General features: G+C 39.8%; 1 protein-coding gene across 1 annotated transcript; it reads right to left on the bottom strand.

Moving 5' to 3' along the window:
• Positions 1–9,459: 9,459 nt before the first annotated feature.
• Positions 9,460–12,515, bottom strand: LOC132764455 (lens fiber membrane intrinsic protein-like). Its single transcript, XM_060758484.2, has 4 exons — positions 12,341–12,515; positions 10,306–10,446; positions 10,090–10,224; positions 9,460–9,984 (listed from the first exon to the last, which is right to left on the bottom strand). Exons 1-4 carry the CDS (start codon positions 12,513–12,515, stop codon positions 9,917–9,919), a joined length of 519 nt encoding a protein of 172 aa, XP_060614467.2. The 3' UTR covers positions 9,460–9,916.
• Positions 12,516–13,346: the final 831 nt, after the last annotated feature.

Genomic DNA, 13,346 nt, shown 5'->3' with positions numbered 1-13,346 from the left:
AAGTGGTGGAACTACAACTCCCATCATCCAGTGTTGATGGGAAACTACAACTCTCATTGCCCATATCTAGGTTCAGAAGAAGGCAGATGGTGGAACTACAATTCCCACTGCCCACATCTAGGTTCAGAAGAAGGCAGATGTTGAAACTACAACTCCTGTCATCCAGGGTCGGTTAGAAACTACAACTCCCACTGCCCACATCTAGGTTCAGAAGAAGGCAAGTGGTGGAACTACAACTCCCATCATCCAGTGTTGGTGGGAAACTACAACTCTCATTGCCCATATCTAGGTTCAGAAGAAGGCAGATGGTGGAACTACAATTCCCACTGCCCACATCTAGGTTCAGAAGAAGGCAGGTGGTGGAACTACAACTCCTGTCATCCAGTGTCGGTGGGAAACTACAACTCCCACTGCTTGCATCTAGGTTCAGAAGAAGGCAGGTGGTGGAACTACAACTCCCATCATCCAGTGTTGGTGGGAAACTACAACTCCCACTGTTTGCATCTAGGTTCAGAAGAAGGCAGATGGTGGAACTACAATTCCCACTGCCCACATCTAGGTTCAGAAGAAGGCAGGTGGTGGAACTACAACTCCTGTCATCCAGTGTCGGTGGGAAACTACAACTCCCACTGCTTGCATCTAGGTTCAGAAGAAAGCAGGTGGTGGAACTACAACTCCCATCATCCAGTGTTGGTGGGAAACTACAACTCTCATTGTCCATATCTAGGTTCAGAAGAAGGCAGGTGGTGGAACTACAACTCCTGTCATCCAGGGTCGGTTAGAAACTACAACTCCCACTGCCCACATCTAGGTTCAGAAGAAGGCAGGTGGTGGAATTACAACTCCCATCATCCAGGGTCGGTGGGAAACTACAACTCCCACTACTCACATATAGGTTTAGAAGAAGGCAGATGGTGAAACTGCAACTCCCATTGCCCACATATAGTTCAGAAGAAGGTAGGTGGTGGAACTACAACTTCCATCATCCACTTGTGGGTTGGATGGGCAAAACTACAATTCCCGTCACCCACTAGTAGGGTCGGATGAGGAACTGCGACTCCCATTATCCACTTGTGGGGTTGGGAAACTAAAAATCCCATCACCCATTTGTCGGTTTAGGTGAAGTGGTGGAAACTACAAATCTCGCCATCTATTTGTAGGGTAGGAGGGGAAAGCAACCACCATCCACTTGCAGGGTCAGATGGGGAACTATAACTCTCGTCACCTACTTTCAGGGCTAGATGGGAGAACTAAAAGTCCCATCATCAATATGCCCAAATATAGCACCTGAGATTTGGGAGGGACCCCCAAAGGTCATCCAGTCCAGCCGTGTTTGTTTATAAGTTGGATGTTTGCAACTCGGGGTCGTCTAGCCAAGCCCTGTTCTTAACTGCAAGTCGTTTGTGTTTGTAACTCCGAGGAGGTCTTGTTTGGAGAAGCCTGGGAGTGAAAACAAATTCCTTTTCCTTTGCATTCAAAGGCTTTGAAGCGGAAAATAGATGTCAAAACCGGGAGTCTCTCTCCCTCTGGCGGCCAATATTGGCTTTTGTGTGTGTGTTGTGCATTGGAATGCAGCACAACAGGTGTGCAAAGGTGCGCTCCTCCCTCCGGACACACCTGAGCCTCGGACTGGATTGCTCGGTGCCGTCCCAAGACTTTTCGCCGCCCGAGGCCCAGCAGCCACTGAATGGCAGCCCTCCTTTCCACCATATTTATATTCCACTAATATATTTATATTCCACTTATTATTATTATTATTATTATTATTATTATTATTATTATTAAATTATTATTATTAAATTATTATTATTATTATTATTAAATTATTATTATTATTAAATTATTAGGTTCTTGTAGGTTTTTCTGGGCTATATGGCCATGTTCCAGAGGCATTTTCTCCTGACGTTTCGCCCGCATCTATGGCACGCATCCTTAATGGCAGCCCTCCTTTCCACCATATTTATATTCCACTAATATATTTATATTCCACTTATTATTATTATTATTATTATTAAATTATTATTAAATTATTATTATATTATTATTATTATTATTATTATTATTATTATTATTATTATTATTATTAAATTATTAGGTTCTTGTAGGTTTTTCTGGGCTATATGGCCATGTTCCAGAGGCATTTTCTCCTGACGTTTTGCCTGCATCTATGGCACGCATCCTTAATGGCAGCCCTCCTTTCCACAATATTTATATTCCACTTATTATTATTATTATTATTATTAAATTATTATTAAATTATATTATTATTATTATTATTATTAAATTATTATAATTATTAAATTATTATTATTACATTATTATAATTATTAAATTATTATTATTACATTATTATTATTATTACATTATTATTATTACATTATTATTACATTATTAAATTATTATTATTATTAAATTATTATTAAATTATTATTATTATTAAATTAGTATTATTATTAAATTATTATTACATTATTATTATTAAATTAGTATTATTAAATTATTAAATTACTATTATTACATTATTATTATTACATTATTATTATTAAATTATTATTATTAAATTATTATTATTACATTATTATTATTAAATTATTATAATTATTAAATTATTATTATTATTAAATTATTATTATTAAATTATTATTATTATTACATTATTATTATTATTACATTATTATTTTTACATTATTATTAAATTATTAAATTATTATTATTATTAAATTATTATTAAATTATTATTATTATTAAATTATTATAATTATTAAATTATTATTACATTATTATTATTATTAAATTAGTATTATTAAATTATTAAATTACTATTATTACATTATTATTATTAAATTATTATTATTATTAAATTATTATTATTATTAAATTATTATTATTATTAAATTATTATAATTATTAAATTATTATTATTAAATTATTATTAAATTATTATAATTATTAAATTATTATTATTACATTATTATTATTATTAAATTATTATTAAATTATTATTATTAAATTAGTATTATTAAATTATTATTAAATTATTATTATTATTAAATTAGTATTATTAAATTATTAAATTACTATTATTACATTATTATTATTAAATTATTATTATTAAATTATTATTATTATTATTAAATTATTATTATTAAATTATTAAATTATTATAACATTATTATTATAAAATTATTATTATTATTATAAAATTATTATTATTATTATTATTATTATTATTATTTCACTCTTTGGTGGAGTTCAGAGTGCTCATTGTTTGCAGGTGAACTATAAATCCCAATACCTACAACTCCAAAATGTCCAGGCCAATTCCCCTCAAAACCCACCAGTATTCAAATCTGGAAATATCGGGTATACATGCCAAGTTTGGTCGGGATCCATCATTGTTTGGGTTCATAGTGCGCGCTGGATCTAGGTGAACTACAACTTCCATAAATCCCTCCAAAGGCCTCCAGTATTTTTTCTTGGTCATAGGAGGTTCTGTGTGCCAAGTGAGTTCCAGGTCAATCATTGGTGGAGTTCAGAGTGCTCTCAGATAATAGGTGAACTATACATCCCTGGACCTCCAGCTCCTATAAATCATCCATCATTGTTTAGGTTCATAGTGCGCGCTGGATCTAGGTGAACTACAACTCCCATAAATCCCTCCAAAGACCTCCAGTATTTTTTCTTGATCATGGGAGGTTCTGTGTGCCAAGTGAGTTCCAGGTCAATCATTGGTGGAGTTCAGAGTGCTCTCAGATAATAGGTGAACTATACATCCCAGGACCTCCAACTCCTATAAATCATGGTGAAATCTCCCCAAAGCTCTCTAGTATGTTCAGTTGCTGATCAGTTCCTCTCTGTTTGCTGTGTGCCATTGAAAAGAATAGGAAATTGTCAAGGGAGAAGCAGTGGGTGAGTTATGCAAATTCCACACCAATGGAGAGAGTCAGGAACACTGGGATGCCTGTGGTGGTGGAAACACATACAATCTAGGATAGAATGGTCCCCGTATGAAAGCCTTCTCTTGGGTGGTGGGCAGTGTGGTGTTGGTGGAGGACATTGGCAGGGATGGAGAGAGTAAGGAACACTGGGATGCCTGTGGTGGGGATAGAGAGAGTAGGGAACACTGGGATGCCTATAGTGGTGGAAACACATATAATCTAGGATGAAATGGTCCCCGTATGAAAGCCTTCCCTTGGGTGGTGGGCAGTGTGGTGTCGGTGGAGGACATTGGCAGGGATTGAGAGAGTAAGGAACACTGGGATGCCTGTGGTGGTGGAAACACATACAATCTAGGATGAAATGGTCCCCGTATGAAAGTCTTCCCTTGGGTGGTGGGCAGTGTGGTGTTGGTGGAGGACATTGGCAGGGATGGAGAGAGTAAGGAACACTGGGATGCCTGTGGTGGTGGAAACACATATAATCTAGAATGAAATGGTCCCCGTATGAAAGCCTTCCCTTGGGTGGTGGGCAGTGTGGTGTTGGTGGAGGACATTGGCAGGGATGGAGAGAGTAAGGAACACTGGGATGCCTGTGGTGGGGATAGAAAGAGTAAGGAACACTGGGGTGCCTGTGGTGGTGGAAACACATCTAATCTAGAATGAAATGGTCCCCATATGAAAGTCTTCCCTTGGGTGGTGGGCAGTGTGGTGTTGGTTGAGGACATTGGCAGGGATGGAGAGAGTAAGGAACACTGGGATGCCTGTGGTGATGGAAACACATCTAATCTAGGATGGAATGGTCCCCGTATTAAAACCTTTCCTTGGGTGGTGGGCAGTGTGGTGTTGGTAGAGGACATTGGCAGGGATGGAGAGAGTAAGGAACACTGGGATGCCTATAGTGGTGGAAACACATATAATCTAGGATGGAATGGTCCCCGTATGAAAGCCTTCCCTTGGGTGGTGGGCAGTGTGGTGTCGGTGGAGGACATTGGCAGGGATGGAGAGAGTAAGGAACACTGGGATGCCTGTGGTGGGGATAGAAAGAGTAAGGAACACTGGGATGCCTGTGGTGGTGGAAACACATATAATCTAGAATGAAATGGTCCCCGTATGAAAGCCTTCCCTTGGGTGGTGGGCAGTGTGGTGTTGGTGAAGGACATTGGCAGGGATGGAGAGAGTAAGGAACACTGGGATGCCTGTGGTGGTGGAAACACACATAATCTAGGATGAAATGATCCCTGTATGAAAGCCTTCCCTTGGGTGGTGGGCAGTGTGGTGTTGGTGGAGGACATTGGCAGGGATGGAGAGAGTAAGGAACACTGGGATGCCTGTGGTGGTGGAAACACATCTAATCTAGGATGAAATGGTCCCTGTATGAAAGCCTTCCCTTGGGTGGTGGGCAGTGTGGTGTTGGTGGAGGACATTGGCAGGGCTCTTGGACATGCTCATGGCGCTCACTATAAACTGCAATGTTATTATATGCTATTTACATATTATAATATGTATAATGCCTATAGTGGTGGAAACACATATAATCTAGGATGAATAGATTATCTTTCTATTTACCAATGTACATGACTTGCCCATGACTTGTTCTGAAGGCATTCCACAGTCCCTTGATGTCAATAAGGAAACGTATCGGCCAGACTGAAACATGAAGAAGCAGTTGTGACAAAAGGATCGGCCGGTCAAGAAATCAGGAAATGCAGATCAGCACCAAATGTCAACACGACTGAACTTTACTTAGTATTGACTTCCCTTACACGGGGCATCTCTGAGAACCCTTTCCTCCCCCAGGAATTGCTTTCATTCCAATTTGAGAGGAGAAAGAAGAGGAAAGAAAAGGCCACAGTTGACCCACTGACTCAATGGGTGTTGACCACAGTTGACTACAGTTGACCCATTGAATCAATGGGTGTTGACCACAGTTGACTAGCGTTGACCCCTGAATCAATGGGTGTTGACTACAATTGATCCTCTGAATCCATGGTTACTGGCCACAGTTGACCCACTGAATCATTGAGTGTTGCCCATAGTTGACTACAGTTGACCCATTCAATCAATCGGTGTTGACCAGAGTTTATTACAATTGACTCACTGAATCAATGGGTGTTAACTACAGTTGTCCCCCGAATCAATGGTTGTTGACCGCAGTTGACTACAGTTGACCCATTGAATCATTGAGTGTTGACCATAGTTGACTACAGTTGGCCCATTCAATCAATGGGTGTTGATGATAATTAATCCACTGAATCTATGGTTGTTGACTACAATTGACTACAGTTGATTCATTAAATCAATGGATGTTGACCACAGTTTATTACAGTTGACCCACTGAATCAATGGGTGTTGACCACAGTTGACCCATGAATCAATGTTTGTTGACCGCAGTTGACTACAGTTGACCCATTGAATCATTGAGTGTTGACCATAGTTTACTACAGTTGGCCCATTCAATCAATGGGTGTTTATGACAATTAATCCACTGAATCTATGGTTGTTGACTACAACTGACTACACTTGTTCCCCTGAATCAATGGTTGTTGACCACAGTTGACTACAGTTGACCCATTGAATCATTGAGTGTTGACCATAGTTGACCAATCAATGAGTGTTGATGATAATTAATCCACTGAATCAATGGTTGTTGACTACAATTGACTACAGTTGATTCATTAAATCAATGGATGTTGACCACAGTTTATTACAGTTGACCCACTGAATCAATGGGTGTTGACCACAGTTGACCCATGAATCAATGATTGTTGACCACAGTTGACTACAGATGACCCATTGAATCATTGAGTGTTAACCGTAGTTGACTACAGTTGGCCCATTCAATCAATGGGTGTTGATGACAATTAATCCACTAAATCTATGGTTGTTTACTACAACTGTCTACAGTTGTTCCCCTGAATCAATGGTTGTTGACTACAATTGACTACAGTTGATTCATTGAATCAATGGATGTTGACCACAGTTTATTACAGTTGACCCAGTGAATCAATGGGTGTTGACCACACCTGATGCACTGAATCAATGGGTTTTGACCACAGCTGACTACTTTGACCCACTGAATCAATTGGTGTTGACCACAGCTGACCCACTGAATCATTGTTGACCATAGTTGACTGCAGTTGACCCATTCAATCAATCAGTGTTGACCAGAGTTGATTACAATTGACCCACTGAATCAATAGGTGTTGGCTACAGTTGTTCCCCCGAATCAATGGTTGTTGACCGCAGTTGACTACAGTTGACCCATTGAATCACTGAGTGTTCACCATAGTTGACTACAGTTGGCCCATTCAATCAATGGATGTTGATGACAATTAATCCACTGAATCTATGGTTGTTGACTACAACTGACTACAGTTGTTCCCCTGAATCAATGGTTGTTGAACACAGTTGACTACAGTTGGCCCATTGAATCATTGAGTGTTGACCATAGTTGACCCATTGAATCATTGAGTGTTGACCATAGTTGACTGCAGTTGACCCATTCAATCATTGGATGTTGATGACAATTAATCCATTGAATCAATGGTTGTTGAGTACAATTGACTACAGTTGATTCATTGAATCAATGGATGTTGACCACAGTTGATTACAGTTGACCAACTGAATCAATGGGTGTTGATCACAGTTGATGCACTGAATCAATGGGTTTTGACCACAGTTGACTACTTTGACCCACTGAATCAATTGGTGTTGACCACAATTGACCCACTCAATCAATGCATATTGACCACAGTTGACTACTGTTAACCCACTAAATCAATGGGTGTTGGCCATAGTTGACCCATTGAATCAATGGGTGTTGACCACAGGTATCTACAGTTGACCCACTGAATCTATGGGTGTTAACCACAGTTGATTCACTGAATCTATTGATGTTTGCCAGTTGACCCACTATAATAATAATAATAATAATAATTATTATTATTATTATTATTATTATTATTTATATCCTGCCCTATCTCCCCAAGGTGACTCATTATATGAATGATTGTTAACTACAACTAACTATAGTTGACCCTCTTAGCCAACGGATGCAGATTGGATGATGTATGTCAGGGATATCAACTCCAACTGATCCATTGAATTACTGAATGTTGAAAAGTTGACCACAGGTGTCTATTGACTATGAGTGCTCGTTGCAGCTGACTAGAGTTGACAATTAAATTGATGGATGTTGACAGAATAATAATAATAAGAATCATAATCATAATCATAATAATAGTTTGTTCATTTTTTACCCATCTCTCCTTGTAGTTGGAGACAGGGGTCAAAGAACCAATGGGTCAGCCTGTCAACATCCATTAATTCAATGGGTCAACTGTTGACTATAATTGATTCAATTGTTGACTATAATCTATTCAAAAGGTGAATTGTTGATTATAATTGATTCAGCTGTTGACTATAATTAATTCAATTGGTCAATTGTTGAATATAATTGATTCAACTGTCAACTGTAAACAATTCAGTGGGTCAATTGTTCATTATAATTAATTCAACTATTGATTATAATCAATTCAGCTGCTGACTATGATCAAACCAATGGGTTAACTGTTGACTATAATCAGTTCAACTGTCAACTATTATTGATTCACCTGTCAACTGTCATCAATTCAATGGGTCATCTGTTGACTATAATCAATTCAATGGGTCAACTGATGACTATAATCAAACCAATGGGTCAACTGTTGACTATAATCAATTCAACTGTTGACTATAATCAATTCAACTGTCAACTATTATTGATTCAACTGTTGACTGTCATCAATTCAATGGGTCAACTGATGACTATAATCAATTCAACTGTCACTTATTATTGATTCAACTGTTGACTGTCATCAATTCGATGGGTCAACTGTTGACTATAATGAAACCAATGGGTCAACTGTTGACTATAATCAATTCAACTGTCAACTATTATTGATTCAACTGTTGACTGTCATCAATTCAATGGGTCAACTGATGACTATAATGAAACCAATGGGTCAACTGTTGACTATAATCAATTCAACTGTCAACTATTATTGATTCAACTGTTGACTGTCATCAATTCAATGGGTCAACTGATGACTATAATCAATTCAACTGTCACTTATTATTGATTCAACTGTTGACTGTCATCAATTCGATGGGTCAACTGTTGACTATAATGAAACCAATGGGTCAACTGTTGACTATAATCAATTCAACTGTCAACTATTATTGATTCAACTGTTGACTGTCATCAATTCAATGGGTCAACTGATGACTATAATCAAACCAATGGGTCAACTGTTGACTATAATAAATTCAACTGTCAACTATTATTGATTCGCCTGTCAACTGTCATCAATTCAATGGGTCAGTTGTTGACTATAATCAATTAAATGTCAACTATTATTGATTCAACTGTTGAATGGGTCAACTGTTGACTATAATCAGTTCAACTGTTGACTATAATCAATTCAACTGTCAACTATTATTAATTCACCTGTTGACTGTCATCAATTCAGTGGGTCAATTGTAGACTATAATCAATTCAACTGCTGACTATAATCAATTCAATGGGTCAACTGTTGGTTACAATTGGATTCAACTGTTGACTATAATAGATTCAATGGGTCAACTGTTGAGTATCATTGATCCATTAAATCAATTGTTATGAGCGATGGTTGTCCAATTGAATCAATGATGTTGGCCTGCCCTATCATAGTTAAGCCAATTGGTCTACTTGAGTTGGCCCTACCCAATGGGACCAAGACCATAACTCAAGGAAAGCTCCTCTCCCCAGGCCCCCCAATGTCACATCAGCAAAGATCTGGAGACGGTGTTGGTGGTGGTCTTCTCAAAAATCCCCGAAGGAGGTGCAGAGGATGATGGGCAAGGATGGTGGTGGCAATGGGGGCTGCTAGGAAGCCCAGGATGACCAAGAAGCCGGAGAGGAGAGCGTTGGGCTGGTGGGCCAAGAGGAAGGCCGGGAGTCAGCCGCTGGCCACGTTGGAGGTCTCGGGGGACGTGTTCCGGGGCACGGCACAAATGTGGAAGACTCCTACAGAGAGGAAGGAAGAACGTGTCAATGGGGATGGTGGGATGTCCACAAGACGTAGACACAAAGGTTGAGGTGGACATATCTCATTCCTGAGGTGAAGATGACCTGCAGAGATGGTGAGGATGACCGCGATCCAGCCCAGGATGTAGGACCAGGAGAAGCGCCACTGGGCGTAGCGCTTGGCGTAGAAGTTGACCGTCACGCCGGTGTACACCGAAATCCCCAACAAAGCGAACAGACCTGGGAGGAAAGAATGAAAGACTGAGGCCAAAGCTTAGCTCGAATAGGAAAAGGACAACTGACCGGCAAGTTTAGTCCTACCGGCCAAGAGGAGCGCGACGCCCGCCGAACGGGTGCGGATTGAACGGACGGCGCCGGAGTAAGCGGTCAGGCCCAAGATGATCCCAGCGAAGGAGCAGATGACCGAGAGGATCATGAAGGCCCGCGTCGTGTCCCAGAAGGCTGCAGGAGGCAATCACCAATCAACTGATCAATCTATCTATCAATCAATCATTCTCTGGCCCAATCCTGCAACTAAGTGACTTGTCCTGACTTGACCCCCGTTGGCTATTGGAATACCAGGATCCTGAAACTCTGAGTTCCTTTGAAACTCTGAATCTGCCAGAAAATATAATATTATTAATTTATTAATAATACATTAATTTATTGATTTATTATTAACGAATTTATTTATTATTTTATTTATTATTTTATTATTTAATAATTTATTAATAATAATTTTTTGATTTATTATTAATAATTTATTATTAAATAATTTATTAATAATAATTTATTATTTTATTATTACATAATTTATTATTAATAATTTATTAATTTATTAATAATAATTTATTAATTTATTATTATAGAGAAATGCTTTCCCTTCTGTTCCGGGATCTGGAAAAGCCTTATACTGATTCATGGGAGCGTGTCGCCTCAGTCGGGTCAACGTTGTTATTTTATCATGGCTTTACTTCCAAGTGTTCTGAGTTTCATGTACCACGTTTTTGCCAAGCTTAAGATTTGTCTATGAGATTTTTCCTGCCATCTTGCTTCATGGATTCAAGTGCCTAGTTTCGTGGATTTTTATGCATTCGTGGATCTTGTTTTCCTTGGAAGCTTATGGACTATTTTGTATAGTGTAATATAATATTTGTATAATATTTTTTATCTGGGGAGAAGGTCAAGGGAAATGCTTTCCTTTCAGTTCCGGGATCTGGAAAAGCTTTGTACTGATTCATGGGAGAGTGTTGCCTCAGTCGGGTCAACGTTGCTATTTTATCACGGCTTTAAAAAAATCTGGGGAGAAGGTCAAGAGAAATGCTTTCCTTTCAGTTCTGGGGTCTGGAAAAGCCTTATACTGATTCATAGGAGAGCGTTGCCTCAGTCGGGTCAACGTTGCTATTTTATCACGGCTTTAAAAAAATCTGGGGAGAAGGTCAAGAGAAATGCTTTCCTTTCAGTTCTGGGGTCTGGAAAAGCCTTATACTGATTCATAGGAGAGCGTTGCCTCAGTCGGGTCAACGTTGTTATTTTATCACAGCTTTGCTTTCAAGTGCTCTGAGTTTCATGTACCAAGTTTTTGCCAAGCTTAAGATTTATCTATGAGATTTTCCTGCCATCTTGTTTCATGGATTCAAGTGCCTAGTTTCGTGGATTTTTATGCATTCGTGGATCTTGTTTTCCTTGGAAGTTTATGGACTATTTTGTATAACATAATATTTGTATAATATTTTTTATCTGGGGAGAAGGTCAAGAGAAATGCTTTCCTTTCAGTTCTGGGATCTGGAAACGCTTTATACTGATTCATAGGAGAGCGTTGCCTCAGTCGGGTCAACGTTGCTATTTTATCACGGCTTTGCTTTCAAGTGCTCTGAGTTTTATGCACCACGTTTTTGCCAAGCTTAAGATTTGTCTATGAGATTTTTCCTGCTGTCTTGCTTCATGGATTCAAGTGCTTAATTTCGTGGATTTTTATGCATTCGTGGATCTTGTTTTCCTTGGAAGCTTATGGACTGTTTTGTATCATATAATATTGGCATAATATTTTTTATCTGGGGAGAAGGTCAAGAGAAATGCTTTCCTTTCAGTTCCGGTAACTGGAAAAGCCTTATACTGATTCATGGGAGAGCGTTGCCTCAGTCGGGTCAACGTTGCTATTTTATCACGGCCTTGCTTTCAAGTGCTCTGAGTTTCATGCATCAAGTTTTTGCCAAGCTTAAGATTTGTCTATGAGATTTTTCCTGATTCATGGGAGAGAGTTGCCTCAGTCGGGTCAACGTTGCTATTTTATCACGGCTTTGGTTTCAAGTAATATTTTTTTATATAAAATATAAACTTCCATAAACTTCCGTACCGAGGGTGATGGTGTGCGGGTGGCACTTGCTCCCCATGCAGAAGCGCCACAGGCCCTGGTTGCAGAGGCTCCCTGAGTAGCGGTACTGGATCCAGAAGTCGGTGGCGGTGGCCACGATGAGGAGGACCAGCCCTGAGGCGGCGCAGAGGAGTCCGCCCCCCATCAGTCCCAGCATCACGGACCCGGCGCCGGAGGAGGAAAGAGGTTCCGGAGGGGGGCCCTCCTCCTGAAGCAGGACCAGCGGGGACGGCCCGTCCTGCGAAGAAGGGAACGAGACACGGAAAAAGGAGGGAAGAGAACAGAAATGCATCTCCAGTCCAGCAAGATTCATCCTCCAGTTGTTACAGGATAACAACTCCCATTGTCCACTTGTAGGTTCGGGTGTGGGACTACGATTCCCATCATCTGCTCATAGGGGTTGGGTGGGAAACTACAACTTCCATTATCTATTTGGGGAACGATAACTATAGCTGCTCATGGGGGTTGGGTGGGGAACTACAACTCCCATCAACCGCTCACATGGTTGCATGAGAAACCACAACTCCCGTCATCCACTTGTAGGGTCAAATGGGAGAGCTACCATTCCTATCATCCACTCATTGGATTTGGATGGGGGAACTACAACTCCGATCACCCACATATAGAGTCAGATCGGGACCCACAACTCCCATCATCTACTTGTAGTGGTCAGATAGGGGAACTGCAACTCCCATTACCCACTTGCAGGGTTGTCCTGGGAAAAACTGAAACTCCCAACATCCACTTGTAGGGTTGGGTGGAGAACTCCCACCATCCACTTGTAGGGTCAGGTAGGGAACTGCAACTCTCACCATTCACTTGTAGGGTTGAGTGGAGAACTGCAATTCCCACTTGTATGGTCAGCTAGGGAACTGCAACTCCCATCTTCCACTGGTAGGGTTGAGTGGGGCAACTACAACTCCCATCACCCACTTGTGGGGGCATGTCAGATGGGGAACTACAACTCCCACCATACACTCATAGGGTC

This window comes from Anolis sagrei, chromosome 12 (genome assembly GCF_037176765.1).
Source record: "Anolis sagrei isolate rAnoSag1 chromosome 12, rAnoSag1.mat, whole genome shotgun sequence".
In the NCBI taxonomy this organism is placed as follows: Eukaryota; Metazoa; Chordata; class Lepidosauria; order Squamata; family Dactyloidae; genus Anolis; species Anolis sagrei.
This window is presented reverse-complemented; position numbering and strand designations above follow the sequence as displayed.